Genomic DNA, 24,209 nt, shown 5'->3' with positions numbered 1-24,209 from the left:
AAGGATATATGAGTGTTGCTCAACTGTTTCGATTTTTATGTATGTTTGAAATTATTCAATGAAATTTTTCAAAATAAAAAGTTACGGGCAGTTATCTGAGGCACCCTGATATTTTCCCTTCTTGTAGCCAATTTGCTTTTTACCTTAATGCTTAAAGAACTCTTTATCTTTTTTTTTTTTTTGCGGTATGCGGGCCTCTCACTGCTGTGGCCTCTCCCGTTGCAGAGCACAGGCTCCAGACACGCAGGCTCAGCAGCCATGGCTCATGGGCCCAGCCGCTCTGCGGCATGTGGGATCTTCCTGGACCGGGGCACGAACCCGTGTCCCCTGCATTGGCAGGCAGATTCTCAACCACTGTGCCACCAGGGAAGCCCAAGAACTCTTTATCTTTAAAGTTGAATATCTTAACTTGAATATTTCTAGTTGTAGAGTATCTCTTAGTAACTTTTCCTGGAATGCAATCTAGAGGCTCAGTGTTTTCCCCCCCTTGGTAATCACCTTTATTACATCTATTGGATTCTTCTGGCCCATTTTTGGTGTACTTTACATTTCGGACACCAGTTATCCTCATGTTGGATCATTTCTATCTTCTGTTTCTGTGGGTTTCTCTGTATTTACTTTACTTTCTTTCTTTTCTTTTTCAACTGCATGTACTGTAATCATCTTAAATTTCTCTTTTAACTTGATTTTCAATGGTGTCTTTTCTATTTCTTGCTATTTGAACTTCAGTATACTAGTTCTGTAATGGTGTTGTTTGGACTCTCAATTTATATTTTTAAGTCTAATGCTCTCCTTATATCTTTGTTTCTGTTTATTCTCTTTTCTATGAAGTCTTATTTTTAATTAATTAATATATATACAATTCATATGGATATAAAATTTCTTCCATTCCTTTAAATATGTATTACTGTAGGTCATTTTCTTTATCAGTCTTTGCATGGTTTCTTCCTTCCTTGACTTCCTTTCTCCCTTTTTTCTTTCATTGTTAGACACCCTAAACCAATGTTCTGCTTTTCACCATTTCAAGTAATAGTCCATTGCTTTGGGGAATAGCTCAAACTTTGGGTCATTTTCTTTTGGGAAACTAGACTCAGTTAGAGAGAGAGCCATGGCTGAGACGAGGGAAAAAAGAAAGACTATCCCTCAGGTGGTAATCTTCAGATTTCCTTCAATTCTCAGATATATAGGTTCTCCAATATGATTTCCGGGGTGGTAGTGTCGTTAAGAGCCAGGCCATGCTCTGCTTCTCCTCTTTGCTCCAGAATCTTGTTTCCCTCCTTGACATCAGCTTTAAATGTTTATTACTTTACATTATCTCTCTTTCTTTGTCAACAGTTATTAGTGGTTTTTTTGAAAGGGTTTAAAAAAAAAAAAAAAAAAAAACTTATTTGAGGTACATTTGTTAAGAAGTAAGGAAAGGAAAATCCATGGGAAAAATCTTAGTTCTCTTTTCTAACTTAAAAGTCTATTATCCTTACCTAGTCATATTTATATTTAAATAGCAAGTTATAGGAAGAGATAAACTTTTTTTGAAGAAAAAAATGTCTGATGCTTTGAGTTGGATGTGATCTCAGAAGTGGTTCATTTCTCAAGTTCACAGAGCCAGTTAATGACTGAGCTGGGACTATGAAAAGGTCTCCTGATGGTTTTGTTTTGCATATTCCTCTGTCTTACTATTGGCTGGAATTTGTAGATGAGAGAGAGAGAGAGGGAAGTTTTCATGCTGGGGACTTTCCTTTCCTGCCTCTAATCATATTACATACCTCTGGGCCTTTGTTAAGAGCAGCCTGCTGGCACAGAAATTGCGGCTTGACTATAAAACTAAAAAATTATACGTAAGATAAAGACTCAGTAAAGTTAAGAAAGACCACTGGGGGAAAGTGTAAGCTTTTTTCTTTTTCCTCTCCTTTCTGGTTTAAAAAAACTCCCCTATAAATCATTTTAGGGTATGAAACATTGTAAAGTGACAAGTTTTGATTTTCTGGGATGACCTCAGCTGCTATGACAGCTAATGAGAATTGAGAAATAGTCCCTGTGGGATCTGTATTACAAGTACATGCTTTGGATTTTAATTTTGTCATCTAGAAAATGGCTTTTAAAAACAAGGCAAAAGGGAATTCCCTGGTGGTCCAGAGGTTTGGACTTGGTGCTTTCATTGCTGTGGCCTGGGTTCAATCCTTGGTTGGGGAACTAGGATCCTGCAAGCCACGCAGGGCATAAATAAATAAATAAATAAATAAATAAATAAATCAAGCTAAAGGAGAGTATTTTAATAGGTAAATGTAAAAACATAATCTGTCTGGATGTTATAACTCCCTAAAAGGTCAGACTTATCCTGCGTGATCAGTGAGGCATCTCAGAAAGGAAGACCCATCAGTACTAGAGAGCTATAAACCTGTCCCAAAACGTATTGGATCCACTGGTCACTAGCCATTGGTCAAAACCAGAGGAATAAATATTTCCCAAGTTGCCTAGAAATGCAGAGGCCTGTTGCTTAACAAGATCTTTGATCTTTACTCTACAGTGACAGTTTAGGGACATCCAGAGGCTAAGCTTGACATTTAGCTGCAAGAGAAAGACAAAGAGAAGTACAAATAAAGTCTTTTCTGTCAAAGTCAATTGGGTATCAAAAACTTCAAATTTATAGGTAATCTAAAATTGCTCATGTGGTGATATGTCATGAGGGAATCAAATGATGATGGAAGTCTATAGGTTCAGAAATGCAAAACGTGGGAGCAAATGACCCCTTTCTCCTGGGGAGGCAGCAGAGCATCATGGTAAAGAGGACAGTTCTGAGGTCAGGGATCCACTTTGCCATTTGTTGACCTGGGCTTGTAATTAAGTAATTAAGTTACTTAATTATAAGCCTCAGTTTCCTCATCTGTAAAGTGCAGATCATAATTTAAGTATTCATAAATTTATTACAAAGTTTAAACAGGATAATTTATATAAAATGCCTGAATTAGAATAAGTACCCAATAAATGTTAATTGATGTTATTGTTATTACTATTTTTCTCTGAAGACTAGAGTTTACATTACTTTTGCTCATATTTCTTGCAAGGAACAGTCCAGCAATTTCTTACATCTTGCTCTTTTCATTTTTTTCCCTCTTGTCATATGACTGTCCAGAGGTACTTCAACAGGAAAGGGAAGATAGGTGCAGGTTAGGACATTGCTATCCTGGAAGAAATAAATTATTGAGATTCCAAACACAAATAACTTTCTCTCAACCAACCATCTCAGCTTGAAAAAGAATGAAAATAAAATCTTCTTGACATAATGAAAGAGATGGAGATGAGAATGGATGAATATATAAAGGATTCAGAACTTGACAATATCAGTATCATAAATAAAATCCTTCCCAGAACACTATGGAAGCGAATAATGAATTGTAGCAATGGTTCTGGAATTTTTCCAGGGAATTATATCAGCCATACAATCATTCCAATGCAGAATAGCTCTTTCTTACTTGTAATTTGGGGATGACAATGGAACATACCTTCTCTGTGGAAAGAGATGGGATACCGATAAATTTTAATTCCCCATAACATAATTTCTGTGAGGCAAGTTGTCTCTTTCACCTTGAATGAGTCATAACCCTGAAGAAGACAGGTTTTTGTTTTGTTTTTACTTCTCCCTGTCCCCATTGTCTCATAAAAGCAGCTAGATTTTCCTGAGAAACTACCTGTGTCCTACTCTCAGACTTTGTGGTTTTGTTTGTTTTTTTATTTTATTTTTATTTTTTTTTAGACTTTGTGTTTTGGGTAGGGCTGTCCTGGCTTCCAGCTCCAGGCTACCTAGCAAATCAGACCATTTCACCCCTCCAAATTAGACTGATTGATTCAGAGTGGGCAGATGACCCAAGTCAGGTTGATGAGATTCCATCCTGGGGTTTTTGCTAGATCTCTCAGGAAAGCAAGAACTGCTAACCCATTGAGGTATAAGTCTGGAGGTACCAGAGGTCACCATAGGGAAAAGGCCGCCTAAGGATGGAACCAACAGGGAGGAACGCATAATTGAGAGATGGAGATGGCTTCCTAATAGTATGCTTGAGTACCTGGGTTCAGCTGTAACTGAACACACACACACACACACACACACACTTTATAGTTTTATAAGCCATATAAAGTCTTTTTCCTTGCTTAAGTCAGTTTGGATAGAGTTTCTGTCATTGCACCTGAAGGAGTCCTGCCAAGTCAACCAGTCCCAGAAGGAATTAAGAAGCAGGCAGTGATACAACTATTCATTTCTATATTTTTTCCACATTTCCCCCCTCTCGTCTTGTATTCAGTGCCTTTATGCTCTCTTCTTATTTTCTCATGGGAAGAAATCTGATAATGTTTGTCCTTGTCGCTGCAGGGTGAATTTCTGTTATTATGTTATTTTTCGTAGAATGTTGACATTTTAAGCCTTACATTTAGTCCTACAATGAAAGGCTTTGTTCCTGCTAAAAGAATTTAGCTCAAAATAAGTAGGCATGTTGCAATTAAGAGATTTAAGAAATGTATCAACCAAATAACAATGTGTAAATATTGTTTGGATTCTAATTCAAACAAATCAACACTTACAGAGCGTCTGAATTCACTGATTTGAGGTACAGCTTAGACACTGGAATTTGTAAAAGCTGCCCTGGTGATTCTAACGTGTAGCCAATTTGGAGACCCAGTTTAAGCTCGCGATTTGATCCCCCGAGCGCTTGGCCCTGGCTGCTGGACGGTCAGGATTGGGTGACCTACTGAAATCACCCGTTACGGCACGGAGTAGGAGGGGCACTTGTCGCGGCAGCCTTTCGCGCCCTAGCCAACCCAGCCCCGCCTTTTCCCCTGGCCCGGCCCCGCTCGGCTGCGGCCCTGGGTAAACTGGAAACGCAGGAGGCCGCTAAGCAGTGTTCCGCGAGCGCTGATGTGCGCTTGCGCGGTACCAAGACCCGGCGGGCAGTTTGAATTTCGCTCCCGGAGTCGGGTCTCGCCATCCTGGGCTTCCGGTGGAGACTGGAGGGGTCTTCTCGCCTCGGGACCGCACTGAGTGGGCCCTTTGCTCCTGGACCCGCACAAGGTTGGAGTCTGGTGTTGAGGATCCCGCCTTCGGAAGCGGGCGGAAGGCATTGCTTGGGCGGGGTGGGGGGCTCGGGGCGGTGCCGCGTGGGGCGGAAGAGAGGGTTTGACTTTGCTTCGCCCGGTTAGCCGGGGTGGATGCTTTAGACCTCATCAACCCTCGGAGTGAATAGTACCTGATTTCTTTCCTCCCTTCCCTCCACCTCCTTACCGACCCCAAATAGTAAAGCCCCAAACCCAACAGCATGGGCGAAATGCTTACCTGGACCCGTTTCTTTGAACTTACTGTGTTTTTCCTTAAAATTCTTGGGTCTTTGAGTTTTCAAAGAAAATACCAATGTTGTCTTTATGTGTAAGTAAAGGCATTTGTCCCCTTAAATCTATAAGGAAATGACACAGGCTTATCCCCTGTACCCTGGTTTGGGATGCATTAACTACAGAAAGCTCTAAGACAAGGCAGTACTGGACTTTGGACAGAAACTGAATTTTGTAGAATTGAAAGATATTTCTCTTGAGTTTTTGTACTTTCTTTTCAGGGAGATGTGACTTACTGGGTATTTACCATTCTTGGATTTTGAAAGTGAATATAAATTTGTCTGGCTTCTATTTTTTTATAAGTGTCTATCTTTTTCTTCAGAGGCTTAAAGGATGGCCTCCTCAGATCTGGAACAATTATGCTCTCATATTAATGAAAAGATTGGCAATATTAAAAAAACTCTGTCATTAAGAAATTGTGGTAAGTAAAACAGATTCCACTGACTTTGTACATACAAAATGCATTATGATTATTGTCCCACTTTGATATCTTATGCCTGGTTAAGTGAATGTATCTTAAAAACGTAATTTTAAGTTTCGAATGGTGATTCTTAAAACAGTCTGCCCTCAGTATTTTGAATATTGCAGAGGATACTAAAATGTAAGTTACATTGAACAATGAGCTAGCTATTAACTAAATTTATTTACTTATGTTTTTCTGAGACACACAAGGCAGAATAGTAAGATTTGAAGGTTATTTCGTGTTCCTAGTTTTAGAGCTAAGTAGAGATACTAAAAGACAAGGAAAAAACCAGAAGTGGAAAAGATCCACAGAGATAGAAGTAGCCCATAACCCATCTTACAGACTGCTTTGGAGGAAGCTGATCAATATATATATCACTAGGAAACAACTAATTGAAAATGAAGTCAATTTTTTAACATCCAGAAACTTGTAAATTGTAAACATCTTCCAAGATATTTTGAAGTGCTGAAAGTGGATGATGCAGTGGAAGTGCAGAGAAGTAGGAGATCCTTGTGAAGTCTGGAAAAATATTGTTCACAAAAATGATGTACTTCCCAGCCATATCTAGGAAAGCTAAAGATTTATTGATAGGTGGAATTCCATCTGCTGTGAAGATCCTGTTGAACTTTTATTGTAGTTAGTATTATGAATTGATAATTTAAAAAAATTCAAATATGAAATTATCCTGTTGGAATGTCCTTTCAAATTATACATGTCCTTCTGAGACTTTGATATTCTCCGTCTCTTGTTGGGAACCACTAATAAAGAGCCTCATTCATTTTACAGTTGGCGGCTGACATATTCTGTAGAAAGTTAAAGCTGAAGGGACTGTGGGTTCATCTTCTCAAGACCCCTGGTCTCGCACATGAGGAAACTGAGGCTCAGAAGTCAGGTGACTTGCCCCGGTCCCCCAGCTCATGGGTAGTCAGTTGGAACTACAGGGTTTGTGTCCCGGTTCCCAGTGTAGTACTTGTCTACTTCTATGCCACTTTCATTGAATAATCTGAAAAAGGACATTTAGGTTTTTTAATAAGTAGTCTTTAGATTCTCTTTCTGAGGGCATGATTACTATTGGAAAAATATAATTTAGAGATCTGTTAACGATCAAACCTTGAATTCAAATGACCCCATCAAAGCATGAAGTCTGGATGAAGCAGTCTGACCTGTTAGATAACTACGCACTGGGTAACCATTATTTGTACGTGGGGAGAACAATTTGTCTGTTTGATTCCATGGCCTATTTAGGAGAGCCTAGTAATTTGTCTGCCACTTTGGCTGCTGTAATTTACTAGATCACGACTATCAAAAGTAGTGAATTTATTTTACTACAAATCAGCAAACAAGGCCCTAAAATTTAGGTGACTGAGTTATTGGAGATACCAGTATATCCAACTAGTTGTTTTACCCCCTGCAGTTAATCTCAGCAGAGACATCAATACTCTAACTTACTTGTTAATTTCTTTTAGTTGTTATGAGCCTACTGTCAAATGCAATTTGCATTGCTTTATTACATTACGTCGATTAATGATAGTTTGCCTTTACTGAGTGCTTTACTAGGTTCCAAGCACAGTGCTCACCCATCTTATATGTACTTTCCTACTTCTCAGTAACCCTTTGAGGGCAGGTACTGGTGTCTCTGACTTCAGGCCTGGAGGCTTTAGCCATTTCACTCTACTGCATCCGTAATCTATAGATGTGGTCACAGGATGTTTTCAGTTATGTGTATTTCATGATTTGGTTGCTAGAAGTGAAGATGGAAAGATTTGATTGTGAGGATAGTTTTCCTTTTTGTGCTTTTGATCTGCCCTTAAAAATTCTTTTTTTTACTACTTCTCTTATTTCTAGGGAGGAGGGGACTCTGGTTTTCCCATCCTCGTATCTAGGAAGCTAGAGAGAGGGACTAGGAGGTGGGGTTGGGAATTTGAGAGCAGGCTACTCTCTGCCGCCTCCCACCCATTCTTGCAGGCCAGTCCAAAACATAAGCTTATCTTCCTGGCCAGTGATTAGAATTTTTCAGGTTTACACATTCACTGAAGATATAGCCCATGAAGAGGGATCTGGCCTTGTTTGGGATTCTCACTTTCAGCATCCTGTGCTTTGAAGTCCCAAAGCCTTGGCTCTTATCCCCATTAAAACCAAATATATTAGGTTGCTGAGAGTGACAGCCTCCTCTGTCTGGCATTCCTCTGTACCTCGTCCCCTGCCCCACCACCATTAGGGCTGCTGCAGCATCAGCTGACACATACTGCCTGGTCTGTGTTTCGCTCTTCGTGTGGAAGCCCTTGGTGATTCACCTTTTTCTCATAAGAGCTCAACTATGCATGTAAAGGGGGTGTGTATTTTATCTAGCATTTCTAGGTGTTTTATTAGTGGAACAGTTCTCCAGAAGCAAAAGATTCAGGGGATACAGTGTAATTATCTCTCCCTTCCTTTTTTTCCATATTACTTAGAAATGAGTTCTTAAGATTATCCATAGAGACAGTTCCTAGGGGCTGAAACAATAGTTCTTTCTCAACTCTCAGTGTCTCTTTAAGGTAGAGCTCTGTCCCAAGAGTTCAATTGGATACATGTATGTTTTTTGCTTTTCTATACATTTTATTTTCCATTTTATCTTTGTTTATTAATAGGGCAAGAACCTACCTTGAAGACTATATTAAATAAAATAGGAGATGAGATCATTGTAGTAAATGAACTTCTAAATAAATTGGAATTGGAAATTCAGTATCAAGAACAAACCAACAGTTCACTCAAGGTAATGGTTTTCTAGTGAAAAAAACAAAATAAAAAGGCAATAGATACAGACTCTGTAAACACCAGGGAATTCTTAAGGATTCTTTACGTTTATAATGTTCTTAGCTTTGTAAGTTATTATTAACGGTAAAGAGTGCCATTTGCATTTTATTTTCCCAGTATAAAACACTCCAGAGTTCCAAATGTGTTTCTTCCTCCGTGCTGGTAGCCAATCTATTTACTAAAAAGGAATATTTCCTAAATAATTCTTTTTTTTTTTTTTTTTTTTTTTGGCTGTGTTCAGTCTTTGTTGTGGTGCGTGGGCTTTGTCTAGTCGCGGAAAACGGGGGCTACTCTTCCTTGCAATGTACGGGCTTCTCATTGCGGTGGCTTCTCTTTGTTGTGGAGCACGGGCTCTAGGCCTGTGGGCTTCAGTAGTTGCAGCACGAGGGCTCAGTAGTTGCGGCACACAGGTCCTAGAGCATGCGGACTTTAGTAGTTGCGACGTGTGGGCTCAGTAGTTGTGGCGCATGGGCTTAGTTTCTCCGTGGCATGTGGGATCTTCCCAGACCAGAAACTGAACCCATGTCCCCTGCACTGGCAGGCAGATTCTCAACCACTGCGCCACCAGTGAAGTCTCTCCTAAATAATTCTTGGTAGGTTTAATTTAAATAAATGATCTCCTGAGAGTGTGGTGTAGGAGGAATGCCTGCCCTGGGGTTTGGAGACGTGGATTCTCACCCTGGCTCCCCGAAGCACCTTCTGCCACCCTGAGAAGGTCATTTTTCCTCTTGGGGTCTCAGTGTCCTCGTTTGAAAAGTGATGGGTCATACTGAACTATTTCTTGGATCCCTTCTATTCTGCATTTCTGTATTTCTGTAGAATACAGTATAAGGATTCTCAAGCAAAGAAAAACTTGAGCCTCATTCACACACACATTTTACTCTAAATAAGCCTTCACTTAATCAAAGTGCTAGTGTACTTTCTGGTGGGATGGGAAAATACTCAATCTGTACCATAATTACCTCATGCTCTTAGAGCCATTGATATGGTCAAGGTGGCCTCTATGGTCCTTTTTAAGTCTTATAATCCTCAATGTCTGTAAAGATTTTTCAGCTCTGGGACTGGGCATGATTGTGCCTATCCTACTATCAGTTGAAATGAAATTAGTATCTCTGAACATCATCATCTCTTTAAAAGAAAGATGTTATACAAATTCAAAACAGAAACCAATAATGGTTTCACTTCTACCCTGCCCAGGAATGCCCAGGGTTAGGTGTGGGTTTCGAGAATGTTCAACTCAGGATTAAAGACTATTTGGAATTTTTGTTTACATTATGATTGAAAATCAGATGACGGGAATCCAAAGGGACAGAGTACTTTTCTTATTAAATTTGCGTGAGTTCATAACCTCAAGTTCTAGGGAAAGTTAAATAAAGACAACACAAAATGAAAGTGGTTATGATCAAGTAGGAATTTTCATTAAGCTGGAATATATGAAAGCCGTTCTAAGCAGTATCTCATCGTTGCATTCCAGGAATGCATTATCACTCCGGTGCTGGGGAACGTTTGCTAAGTCAACAAAAGCACTTTACCAGAATGAGAAACATAAATCTTTCGTATACTTTTCAGTTGCTTCCCAAGGTTAAAGTATTTTAGAAAGACATGAATGTCCACCCTGCCTGTTGTAATGTTATTCGAACAATTGTCCTCTGAAAAAATCCAGTAGAGAAAAATAATATATCGCTGTCCAAGATCAGCTTGAGAAACCAAAGGGCTCTTTTAAAATAATGCTGTATTCAGTGCTTTTTCACCGCTCTGCTTTTTGAATACTCAGAATCATTGTGATTGTGGTACATAGTCTTTCATGCTCTTTTTTTAAAATTAATTAATTAAGTAAGTAATTAATTTGGCTGCGCTGGGTCTTAGTTGCCGCATGCGGGATCTAGTTCCCTGACCAGGGATTGAATCTGGGCCCCCTGCATTGGGAGTGCAGAGTCTTTACCACTGGCCCACCAGGGAAGCCCCTTTCATGTTCTATCTAACATGTTAAAACACACACAGGCAGGACAGATGCTTATTTGTGAGCTTTTCTTTTTTTATTTTAGGAACTCTTTGAATGTCTTGAAGAAGATTATAAAGATGTGGAACATCTCAAAGAAAACATTCCTCCCCATTTGCCTCAAGTAACAGTAACCCAGAACTTGTAAGTGTGTTTATAATTATTTTTACTATCTGGTTTTATAAAACTGTTAAAACAAACACTTCAAATCTTTTTGCTTTTCTATATACTTGCAATTTTGTTAGTGATTATCCAGGGGTTTTTTTGTTTTGTTTTGTTACTTATACAAGAAATAGTCTTTCCCCCATCTTTACCAGTTTTCTTATCCCACAGTCTCTGGGAATAATGTCCCCTCTCTTAACCAAGGGTAAGTCTCCTCTAGACTGTCTTTTTCTACTTTTTCTCATTTCTTTCCCTTAGAGCAGAGTTTGTCAACCTTGGCTCTATTGGCATTTTAGGTCAGATAATTCTTTTTTGTGAAAATAGCATGTTTAGTAGCATCCCTGCCCTCTTCCAACTAAATATCAGTAGCCCCCTGTATCCCCTCCCACCTCCACCCCTCCACCCAGTTGTGACTATGAAAAATGTTGCCAGACATTGCCATATGTGTTCTGGGGGGCAGAATTTCCCCTGACCCTTGAGAACCCCTGCTTTAGGGTAAAACTAAACTTAATGAGCTTCCCATCTTAAAAACAGCTCAAGGAACAAAAACTTAGCTCTATTTTTACCCTCAAAGTACTGTCCTACCTCTGTCTGTTCACTGCCAGTGTATGTTCGTGCCTTCCCTTTTCCTGAAGCCCCTAAAACCTAGCCTTTGGCTGTTAATTACTACCATACTTGTGAAAATGATTGCTTGAAGGTCACAAAGAGGTAAAAAAATACCTCTTCAACCCTGATTCTTTTCAGATTTTATTTTGCTGCCCATCTTTTTGAAATTCTGTTATTTGCACTGCCACTGTGCTTTCTTAGTTGTCATCCTACATCTTTGACTAGTCTGTCTCCTTTTTCTCTGCCCTCTTTTAGATTACAAGTATGTCCTAAAGCTCTGTTTTACTCACGCTTACTTAACACCATTATTAATGCTCTCAAATGTCCCACTCTGGCCTTGACATGGCATCTAGTTCAGTTTTAATCTCTTGCTGGGAATCTCATGAATGAGCTGTTCTCTCTTCCAGCTTTGCATGTCTAAGACTAAACTGTCTCCTTGTTACCCACCCATCACCTAGACAGGAACTCGGCATCTTCAACCTGTCTCTCTGACTCGTAGCCCCAGCCGTCCATTCGGTCTCTGTGGGGTTTTGTCTGTCCCTGCCCTCCCTCTGATTGTCTGGCTCCGTGAGATCTTCCATCATCTTTTGTCTTCATGATTGGGGAGCTCCTGTGTTTTGTCTTTCCAGTATTTCTCCACTCCCATCTTTCCAGTCCTCTGCCCAAAATTGTATTTCTTTTTTTTTTTAACTTTATTGAAGTATAGTTGATTTACAAAATTGTATTTCTAAAAGGGGGCTCCAAGTATGTAAAAACATCCCATGGCTAACTTAACTTTTTAACTTTCGAATGTATCATATATACAGAAAAGTAATTAAAGTATTATTAGTGTAAATTAAAGAAGCATGATAAACATCAGCATATCCACCAGTCAGATTAAGAAATAGGACACTACCAGTACCTACAGCCCTTTTTCTATTGCAAACCCTCCCTCTATCAAAGAGGTAATCATCCTGGAGTTTATGATAATCACAGTTTTGCATATGTGTTTCCATAAACAACATACTGCTTAAGTTTGAAAACTGAAAGGAAGGCACGAACCTTGCTGTATAGGAAAAGAACCATGTTGCTGCTGATAGTTGAAGGTCTCCAGGAACAGATAAGCTCAACAGAGTCCCTTGCATGTCAGGGTACCTTGGAATTTCACTCCAAGCAGAGAAAATTAGTGGGCAAGGTCATGAATAAATGCTAGGAACAGAGGTCATCATAGGATATCTGCCAGGGTTGTTGGCTACCCAGCAGGAATATGGCCCGAGGAATAGGAGGAATTTTCTTCTAAACTCACTATGGCCTAGCGTCAGCTTTTAGGGCCAGGCCACAGCAGAACCTTTCTATAGGTAGAAATGGTTATTTTCTGTTGATACACACAGCAGGGCCTAAAGATAAGCAAGTACAGGTAAGAATCAGCCAGGCTTACCATGGAGTCTCAGGTTAGGATTCATGTAAGGATCATGCTACCATAACATCAGGCATCTTCATCTTGACAACCCACCACGTGGCCATATCCTCATCACACCACTTCAGTCAGGCCTGGTTGCCCTCTGTGTCTGGTACTCAGCTGTCGTCTTGGGATCTCACTTCCCTGTCTTTCCTGGGATTCCCTTCCCTTGCTCCTCGGTTGGATCTTCTCTTTCCTTTATCCCATCTCCATTTATCGCTTGACTTGCTGCTGGCAACAGGGCTCCATTCCTTCCTTGGCAGTTAAACAACCTAGAAGATACAGCCTATTTGTAGACTCTATTTGCTTGTGGGTAGGAGCTATATTAGGCTTCTCATTGACTTCAGAAATCGGGCAGGACTGAGCCAAGGGGGACCCATGCTCATTGCTGGCAACTAAAATGAGTCTGTAGCAGGCAGGATTGATATAGTAAGTCCTTACTTATGAACCTTCAAGTTGCAAACTTTCAAAGATGTGAACATGCGTTCGCCTGTCCAATCATGTAAGTTAGTTCATGCGTCTGGCATACATTGCCACATGCATGCATCCTCTACAAGTGGTTGTGCTTTTGTGGACTTTGCTGTACAGTACAGTCTTGTATAGAGTACAGTAGTACAGTATCTTTATTTCAAGCCCAGGATATCCAGAAACAAGAGTAAAAACAGCGGTGATATAGCTGGTACTGCTAAGAAGTGCCAGCTGTTGTTCTGTACTACTGTACTTTTCAAGGTACTGTACTGTAAGATTAAAAATGTTTTCTTTATTTTTTGTGTGTATTTTTTAGGTATTATTTGTGTGAAAAGTATATTACAGCACAGTACTATATAGCTGATTGTGTTAGTTGGGTACCTAGGCTAACTTGTTGGACTTAGGAACAAATTGGACTTACGAACGCACCCTTGAAACGGAACTCATCTGTATGTAGGGGACTTACTGTACTAGCAACCAATGCGATAAATTAGAAAGATAGAAATATAAGGTGATTGATGTTTCCATGTCCAGAAATAGGGAAGTCAGGAAGAAAAGCCCTTTAGAAGTTAAATTCAACTTTATGCATATTGACTTTGAGGAACCAGTGGGATAACTGATGAAGATGTTTGGCACATGTTCCACTTACACCATGTTTTGAGTGTGTAAAGAACAATTATATTACTGAAGATTTAGGGACTTGATTTTTTAGCATTCTCACTATTCAGATCTTCATGAGCGTTAGGGGTAGCGATAGAAAAACAAGTTGGCTATAAACTTGTAACAAGATGAATCATGTGTTTCATACTGATCATTTTCAGTTGCAAAGCTTTCTGGTATGTTGCAGAATTCTGACGATTACCTGTACATCTGTGCACCTCTATTCTGTAGTGTTAATGGATCAGATCTTGACCCTGAAGAACCAGTCAAAGTTGAGAAAGCTGCACCCACAAAGAAGTCCTCCAAAGAACAAAAAAATGTTAAAGAAATGCCATTTATAACTTCTGATGAGTTTAATGGCATTCCTGCGTAAGTATTTAAGATAAATTTTAAGATAAATTCAGCTCTTTAATAATCAACATACATATTGATAAGTATAAGCCTTGATTATATTAATTGTAACATGCTGTGTTCCAACATCGATCTTTTCTAAAATAGTTTTATATTGTACTGTGAAAATCTTTTGTTGAAGATGTTTAAAACTATGTTTTTTGTTTAGTTGTAAAACCCTTCCATAGAGAGATCTAGAGATGGATCAATTTGTTGCTGAGTCCTCTCAGGGTCATTTTATGACACAGATTTAACCAGTTACATTTCAGAAGTAGCTTCAGTTTTGCTGCAATTTTAAGGAAAGTGAGTGTGTCATATTGGTTTGAGAATTAGAACAGAGAGTGCTGTGTTTGTTTGGTTTCCATTTGTCCATTAACTTATGCCATACACTTGTTTGAGTCTGTGCTCTATTCTGGGGTCTGAGTCACTGAGGAAAAGAATACAGGGCGAATAAGACGAGATGCTTCCCCTGAGAGAGGGCTCCTTTGCTCTTCACAGATGACATTAATGGGGAACTAATTATGGAAATCCATGTTTTTAAACTCTCATAATTCCAGGGCTTTACTTAACTTCTAGGCTTTATATTATTACATTTCTTGTTACTTTCTTATACAAATAATGCACGTTGTTAGAAAATGTTTGTTGTTAGAAGATAATTCATCTGTAATTCCACGACTCAGACAAGAGAGAGTATTTCCTTCTATATTTTAATTTCACCTACATAACAAGTTGTTTTTGATTGTCATTACAACAATGTAGTTATTCTGTGAATATAGTTTGCTTACTTTTTTTTATCATGAGCATTTTTCCATCATTAACTATCATGGAAAACTTGGATTTTAATAGTTGTATAATATTTTACTGTGTGGCTTCTCTATAAGTTATTTAAGCATGACCTTATTAAGTATTTTGGTTGATTACATTGTTATGAAGAACGGTACAATGAAATTTCTTTTGGACAAGTCTATTTTATAATTCCTTATTTCCTTGAGATAGTGTCCTAGGAGGAGAATCCCTGGGGCAAAGGGCATGATTATTTTACTTGTCTGAGAGTCGTCCATCTGGATTTTGTTGTTTGTTTTTTAATTAATAGACTTTATTTGTTAGAACAGTTGTAGGTTTATAGAAAAATTGAGCAGATAGTACATTGTTCTCATACCTGAAAACAGTTTCCCCTATTACTAACATCTTGCATTAGTGTGGTACATTTGTTATCATTGATAAACCAGTCTAGATACTATTAACTAGATATTAACTAAAGTCTGTAGTTTATATTGGGGTTCACTCTTTGTGTCGTACAGTCTATGGATTTTGACAAATGCGTAATGTCATGTGTCCACCATGATAAGAATAGTTTCACTGCCCTAAAAATACCCTGTATGCTACCCCTTCATCTCTCCCTGCTGAGCCCCTGGCGGCCACTGATCTTTTTACTGTCTCTATGGTTTCCCTTTTCCTGGGTGTCATATAGTTGGAGTCATACACTGTAGCCTTAGTAATATGCATTTAAGGTTCCCCTCATGTCTTTTCATGGCTTGATAGCTCATTTCTTTTTATCGCTGACTAATATTCCGTCACGTAGATGTAGCACAGTTTCTTTATCCATTCATCTGTTGAACAACAGTTTGGTTACTTCCAGTTTGGGGCAATTATGACTAAAGCTGCTGTGAACATTCACGTGCAGGTTTTTGTGTGGACATGTTTTCAGCTCACTTGGGTCAACGCCTAGGAGTGTGATGGCTGGGCCCTATGGTAAAACTGTTTAGCTTTGTAAGAAGCTGTCAAACTGTCTTCCATAGTGGCTATACCATTTTGCGTTCCCAGCAGAATGAGAGTTCCTGTTGTTCCCCCATACTCACCTGCATTTAGTTTTGTCAGTTTTTTTCTGTTAGCTATTCTAGTAAGTATAATGTACCTCATTGTTTTACTTTCAGTTTCCTGATGACATAGGATGTTGACCATCTTTTCATATGCATAGTAGCCACTTGAAAAATATCTGGCAGTTTCACTGTTCTGAGACGAGGAATGAGGCTGACAATTCTCTTTAGTTTTTTTGTTTGTTTGATTTGGTCACTTGGGCCTTTCCTTTATTGACAGCTTTATTGTCACTAAAATTCTGTTTGATGCTATTCCGTTTTTTAAATTGTTGTTGTAATTGTTGTTGCTCATCGGCTGAGCTAAAGGGAAGAACAAATGGCTGTAAAAGGGTCTTCAGAAAATGCTTCCTTGAAGGGAGGATATTAGAATAGTCATGGTAGAGTATTCATTTTTAAACTAAGGAGTTATTTAACGAATGAGAGAAGTTAGAAGATTAGGATAAGGAAGAATGTGTTCCAAGCATGGGACTTTATTTATCTTTAAAAAGTTAATACTGAGGGACTTCCCTGGTGGCGCAGTGGTTGGGAGTCCGCCTGCCGATGCAGGGGACACGGGTTCGTGCCCCGGTCCGGGAAGATCCCACGTGCCGCGGAGCGGCTGGGCCCGTGAGCCATGGCCACTGAGCCTGCGCGTCCGGAGCCTGTGCTCCACAGCGGGAGAGGCCACAACAGTGAGAGGCCTGCGTACCGCAAAAAAAAAAAAAAAAAAAAGTTAATACTGAGATGGAATTAAAGTGGAAAACATTGGCACTTGTTTTGAGGAAATTAGGAAATAGTTCACATGATTTAAAGGAATTGCATTGTGTTGAGCTGTGGCATCAACTGTGGAAATTGTGGTTAGAAAAATGAGTGGTGAAAATGAATCTAGAAAGGAAGGGAATAATGAAAATGAATGGGTTTTGGTCAATATGAACATTTTCCTTTAAACATATTTATATATTATTTTATCTTATGGAAGTTTCGATTAGAAAACTGCCCCTTTGAATAGAGGCAAAGGACAGAGTTTAACATAATGAATCCATGATTTGTTGAAGGGAAAAATTGAAGCAGATCATGAAAATTTTGTTTTTGGTCTGTACAGACCACTCAAAATCAAGGGTCTCCTATTCTTATATTCTAAGACTGGTGACTGGGAGGACGGGCAGGAGGGAGATTGGATTGGAAGAGTGGGCTTTAGAGTGAAAGAGACAATGCTTAAGGGCCTTTGAGTTCAGAATGAATAGTGAGCTGTCCGTGGAGGCTGCCTGGGTCTCCTCTGCCGGCCAGCTGTGCAGCTTAACTTCCGGGCCCTGTTGTCCCTTTGCAGCCCCTGCACCGTCAGTTCTTCTTCATCTCAATCAGCATTGTCATCTTTGTTGTCACATTTGTCATCCTTCATCTTCTCTTCCCCCTCTTCCTCCTCCTTTTTTCTTTTTCTCTCTGAACAGATCCATTTTTGCAGGAAACTAGAGTGGTATGAGTTATATAATTTATTAATATTTAAATTTTTCTCTCCCTTGCTCACAAACATTTAAAAATATTTAAATAAACTTCTATTTACAATTAATCAGTCTATTTGAATCAGAGTTTGAAAGCCTATTTTAAATTGTAATGTTAATTCTGTAGGTGGAGAATAGGAATTTATGTATCCAGACATAACTAGGGAAGATAAGCACTAATATATTGTGGTCTCTAATTTTTCAACGGTTGAGCTGTGTCTGGTTTATTTGGAAGTTGGTATAAAATTTTTTATATAGAGTACTAATAGCTTTGCTACTGTATAAAGTCATCATATGTAAATGTTTTGCAAAGAAAACAATTGTGTATGATGATTCTTTAGAAAATTTAATCATTTTCTTTTTTACAGGTACATGAAATCACGCTTAACCTATTGTCAAATTAATGACGTTATTAAAGAAATCAACAAAGTAGTAGTTAGTAAATATAAGATCTTACATCAACCAAAAAAGTCTATGAGTTCTGTGGCCAGAAATCTCTATCACAGATTTATTGATGAAGAAACGAAGGAAACCAAAGGTAAAATGAGGGTATATATATGTGTACATGTCAACTGTTTGGAATGTAACTAAACATGAAAAACAAGATTAATTCCAGAAACTTCTAACTCCAGAGAGGTGGTTTTCAATCAGGGGCAGTTTTCCCACCAGGGAACATTTGGCCATCTCTGGAGACAGTTTTGATTGTTATAGCTGGGGTTGGAGGTGCTACTGGCATAGTGAGTAGAAACCAGAGATGCTGCTAAAGTACCCTATAATGCACAAGACAGCCCTGACAAAAAAAAATAATGATCTAGCCTAAAATGTCTGTAGTGCCGAGGCTGAGAAATGCGGCATTAGAGTCCATTGTGGAATGATATCCAATATTTTCAGAATTAGAAGAGTAATGATAACAGTTGTTCATGCTTATACTATAAGACTTACTATGTGCCAGATAGTGTACTAAGGGCCTTAGTCCTCACAGCATCCTTATGAGTTGTGTACTATTATTATTCCTGTTTTTCAGAGCAGGCAAAGAAGGCTTAGCTACTTGCCCAAGGTCATTCAGTTAAGTGATAAAGCTGCTGTGCGTTTCATTCTCTTAAGCAGTACCATGTCACGTCTTGAAAAGTGAATTGTTCAAAAGATACCAGCAGATAGCCAGTGATATAATAAGCAGGGCTACATTTCTGAAATGCTACAGTAAACATTATGCAACTTCAATTTAAAGAATAATGATTATTTTAGCAAGAATACCAGTTCTCACTGTGGTTGGATAATGATAGGAAAAAGTGATTAATGCCATTCAAAGTCATAATGTAATACATTAAAGACTCATCTTGAAAGTTGTCCTAATAAAAATTAGCATTAATATCTATTTTCAGGCCATTATTTTGTAGTGGAAGCTGACATAAAGGAGTTCACAGCTTTGAAAGTTGACAAGAGATTTCACGTGATACTGAATATTTTACGACACTGCCGGAGGCTATCAGAGGTCCGAGGGGGAGGACTTACCCGATACGTTATAACATAAGGCCCTTGTGAGCTTTTGAACCAGCCAACAGTAGGGTATAGAGGCTATTCCTATAGTTTCCTTATATGTAATTTCTTTATATATAATTGCTTTAGCCATTTCTTTTTCTTTGTTTCTTGTAAAAATAAAACTTAAGAATAAATAAAGCATGTATATTTTAAAATCTACTTCCTTACAGTAAATATTTAATCACCTACCATGTGAGCCTCTGTTTTAGGCATAAAAATGTTCATATTTAGTTTTTGTGTTTAGTGACAGTAATGCTGACCCCAGTAAGATGGTTGCAAATGTGATAATAAAAGTCAAAGTTCAAGAAGATGAGATCAAGGATATCCAGGCTCTTTGGAATTAAAGGTCATTAGTGTCTAAATTCCACTAATGATATTTCAGTCTATAGGCAAAAGTTGGATTTGGAGGCAGCCCACCCACGTGGTTATTCTGCTTTCCCATATGTGGTTAAGGAACAGCTGACCTGAAATGCATTCAGCGTAAATCAGCCTGTAAACACTGACCTGTAAAGAAATTGTAATAAAAGTATTTTGAGATGAAAAAGATGATAAAATAAGACGTGTAAGGTCATGGAAAATGAGTGGTTAGATTATAAGAATTTAATGGAGTTTCTCTTGTGCACTTGGGGACGTTGTTAGTCTATGTCTTAGTGAGCATTCTGCAGAGAAACAGAACCAAAAGGCTATCTATCTATCTATATCTATCTCTATATCTATCTATCATCTATCTATCTTTCTATCTATCTACCTATATACCTGTCATCTATCTATTGACTATCTCTTCTATCTATCAAATTCTCTCTCTTCTATCTCCCCAATCTATCTCTCTATCCATTCTATCTATCTTTCTATCTGTCTATCTATCTATCTACCTACCTATCTATCTATCTATGGAGATTCATTATGAGGGATTGGCTTATGTGATCATGGAGGCTGAGAGGCCCACAGGTCTGCTGTCCGCAAGCCTATGGATTATGGAGGCCCAGGAAAGCTGGTGGTGTGATTCAGTCTGAGTGTGAAGGCCTGAGAACCAGGGGAGCCAGGCCAGAGCAGATGAGATGAGATGTTGCAGCTCAGCAGCGAGGCAGGAAAAAAGAGCATATTCGTCCTTCCTTCCTCCACCTTTTGTTCTGTTCAAGTTGTGGATGGATGGGAGGATGCCCACCCACACAGGGGAGGGCAGTCTGTTTCACTGAGTCCCCTGATTCCAATGCTCATGATTTAGTTTAGCTGTATCATCTGGTTTGCAGGAAACACAAGGAATAGAGAAACAAGTTAAATGTTATCATGAAGAAGCAATCAGACAAATCCAGATATAACATAAGTAAGCGGGTCTCTTAAACACAAGTCAATAACAGAAAAAAATAAAGGGCTCCTGTTCTAGATTAAAAGACTAAAGAGCTTAGTCAAATATAAACCATGAACCTTGATTTCGTTTGAAAAAAAGAATGAGGGACAATTGTAGAAATTTTAATATAGGTTGTGTATGAGATGCTGTGAGAGAACTAGTATCTGTTTTCTTAGTTATGATAATAGTCATGGTTATGAAGGAGAATATCCTTATTTTCTGCAGGTGCATCTGACGTATTTATTTAGGGGTAAAATAATATGCTTTAAAATGGCTAAGCAATATAATTGGATACATACATACATACACACATAGAGCGGATATGGTAAAGTGTTAATTGTTCGATCTAGCTGATGGTTAAAACAGCATTCGTTGTATTATTCTCTCTAATTTTATGTTAACATTTTTTTCCTAATAAAATTTAGAATACTTGTGAAGCAAATGTACTGAATAGATATTTACATTTCATGAAAACACAGATCAGAACTTGCGGGCTGGTGACATGAAGCCGGGACGGAAGGGTTGTTAGCCATCAGTCATGAGCTCGTGTGCCCCTTCAGGCACTTGTGAACTTCAAGTTCCTGTATCCATGCTTCCCAGCACTGCCCACTGAGCCTAGGCTGGGTGTTTGAACTTGATGCATTAGATGAAATTTCTTGAATTATGCTGGATGTAACTTATTATGTTTACACACAAAGCAATGTATTGGGCATCTAACTTCTGCACTGTGTACAAAGCTTGATATCTGGGAAATGTGTCACTTTTAGTGAACCATGTTTTCAGATAAGCTTAGGCAGGACATACGCTCTGCAGGTGATGAACATGGACAGATGGTCATTTCTAATGCAGGTTTAACTTGATGAGCCTACTTGCCTGTCTTTTTAACAACTGTAGTGCAATTTCAGACTCATTTTAAATCGAGGAGCAATGCAGCAACTCACAAAGCTCAAGTAATTAAAATTCCCTTCCTTCTGATGGGTCAACATGACAGATGTGGGCACTTCTAATTACAAAAGTTTTCTTGGCAGAGTGATTGTGAACTGTGCCTCACCTGCATACTAAAAATTACAACTCTAATCCTTAATTGTGACTCAGAAATCAGATTATTTCTTGGGGATACTCTCTTTAACTTTACAAAATAATTCAGCAACCTGGTGCATCAAAAAGAAAACTTAAGCCTCAGAAACCTGGTTCTATTCCTACCTCTGCCATTTGCTCTCTCTTGGTTCTACCTTCAAAAATTTGACCCCTTCTCAGGGACTTCCCTGGTGGTGCAGTGGTTAAGAATCTGCCTGCCAATGCAGGGGACACGGGTTTGATCCCTGGTCTGGGGAGATCCCACGTGCTGCGGAGCAGCTAAGCCCATGCATCACAACTACTGAGCCTGCTCTCTAGAGCCCGCGAGCCACAACTACTGAGGCTGAGTGACGCAACTACTGAAGCCCACGTGCCTAGAGCCCGTGCTCTGCAATGAGAAGCCCGCACACAGCAACGAAGAACCAATGCAGCCATAAATAAATAAATAAATGATATAACCATTCTTCAAAAAAAAAAAAAAATTGACCCCGTCACACAAGCTACTACCCTGGTTCCAAACATCTCCCCTGGATTAATTCAAAGCTTCCTAACTGGTCTCTGTGTTAATTCTTGCCCTACTACTGTCTATTGTCCACATGAACCACAGTTACATTAGGTCACTCCGCTACTCAGAAACCTTAAATAGCTCCCCATTTCTTACAGAGCGAAGGCTGAATCCTCACAAAGGCCGGCGAGGCCCTTCATGGGTCCCTCCTCAGCACAGTGGTACTGTCTCCTACTCCTCCATTTCCCAACTCTGTTCCAGCCACTCTGGCCGCCATGCTCTTTCTGGAACAGGCCCAGCATGAGTCTCCCCAGACCTTTGCACTGGCTGTTGCCTCTGCCCAGAAAGTTCCTCATCCTTCACCCATGTGACCCTCCCCCTTACCTCTTATATCTGCTCAAATGTCATTTGATCCCTTAGGGCTTCTTGGACTATATTACATTTATATTTACATCTCCCTCTGCAACACTTTCCTTCCCTGCTTTATTTTCCTTCCTAGCACGAATGTCTATCTCACGGTTTATATATTTTACCAATTTATTTGTCTTTCTCTTCCCACTAGAATATAAACTACCGACACTAGGTGTTTTTGTCCCTTTTATTCACTGTGGTGTCCTCAGCCACTTTCACAGGGCTTTCCAGTAGAGGGCGCTAAATAAACATTTCCTGAACACACAGTAACTGGCACAGTTTGTGGCCATGGGCAAGTGATTTCATCTTTCCAGGCTCCAGTTTTCCCCTGTATATATTGAAATGGTTGAACAAAAATTTCTCTCAGGACCTTCTAGTTTTAATATTCTATGGTTCTAATATTCCCAGTTCCTTCTGGGAAATATACTTATGATGAAATCCTTCTCTCTGACAGGATTATAAAAAATTGTAAAAAAAAAAAAATTCTGCTGATTACATGGAATGCTCATCTTTCACCCAAAGAATCTGTAAAGTATTAAGCTTCAAGAAATACTGAAATTCTAAGTTACTAGTTAAATAATACAAAGAAGCTTCCATTGACTAAGGAAATTTATTAAAATTTTTTCAGCCAACATCTTTAGTTTTCTAATTAATTTTGCTTATTAGAAATAGTTTTAAGATTTCACAATTTATAAATGTTATGCTTGATCATAAAGGAAACTTCTGTGGTATGTTGAATAGACCTATATGTTATAGAACGCAGTTTTGCTTCATAATATTAAAAATTTTTTTAAAGTTTTCTCCCTTTTTAATTTTTTTTTTTTTGGCTGCACCACGTGGCTTGTGGGATCCTATTTCCCCGACCAGGGATGGAACCCAGGCCAACTGCAGTGGAAATGCAGAGTCCTAACCACTGGACCACCAGGGAATTCCCAAATGATTTCTTTTATGAAACATTCCATCTCCTAATAAATGATTGCCATTGTTCCATAAATATATCTATTAATACAAGTAGCATAAAAGAAGGGTTACTCAAGATATTGAGGACTCTTCCTGGATATATTTCAAACAGTATTACTCAAACTGGTTCCAAGACTATATGCACGATTAGAAAGTAGAAATAATTTAATATGTCAATTGGAGTTTGTTCAAGTTAGGTTAAGTCTCTAAGGAACACACACGAGAAATATTTACCAGAAGTTATGGTATGGGCTTCCCTGGTGGCACAGTGGCTGGGGATCCACCTGCCAATGCAGGGGTCACGGGTTCGAGCTCTGATCCGGGAAGATCCCACATGCCGCGGAGCAACTAAGCCCGTGCGCCACAACTACTGAGCCTGCGCTCTAGAGTCTGCGAGACACAACTACTGAGCCTGTGCTGTACAGTCTGTGAGACACAACTACTGAGCCTGCGTGCCGTGCCTAGAGTCCGTGCTCTGCAACAAGAGAAGCCCGAGCACAGCAATGAAGAGTGGCCCTTGCTCGCCACAACTAAAGAAAGCCTGCACGCAGCAACGAAGACCCAATGCAACCAAAAATAAAATAAATTTATTTTTAAAAAAAGGGAAACTATGGTATTTAGCAAGTTGTACCTCAAATTCTTTATTGTGAGTACCCTTCTGCTCT

The 24,209-nt window shown here is 39.1% G+C and overlaps 1 protein-coding gene across 1 annotated transcript; it reads left to right on the top strand.

The window, feature by feature from the left end:
- Window positions 1–4,985: 4,985 nt before the first annotated feature.
- On the top strand, window positions 4,986–21,024 carry SKA1 (spindle and kinetochore associated complex subunit 1). Its single transcript, XM_059039819.2, has 7 exons — window positions 4,986–5,056; window positions 5,693–5,791; window positions 8,461–8,585; window positions 10,672–10,769; window positions 14,191–14,328; window positions 18,073–18,242; window positions 19,087–21,024. Exons 2-7 carry the CDS (start codon window positions 5,704–5,706, stop codon window positions 19,233–19,235), a joined length of 768 nt encoding a protein of 255 aa, XP_058895802.1. The 5' UTR covers window positions 4,986–5,056; window positions 5,693–5,703; the 3' UTR covers window positions 19,236–21,024.
- The last annotated feature ends 3,185 nt before the right edge of the window (window positions 21,025–24,209 follow it).

Source organism: Kogia breviceps, chromosome 15, assembly GCF_026419965.1.
Source record: "Kogia breviceps isolate mKogBre1 chromosome 15, mKogBre1 haplotype 1, whole genome shotgun sequence".
NCBI classification, from domain to species: domain Eukaryota; kingdom Metazoa; phylum Chordata; class Mammalia; order Artiodactyla; family Physeteridae; genus Kogia; species Kogia breviceps.
This window is presented reverse-complemented; position numbering and strand designations above follow the sequence as displayed.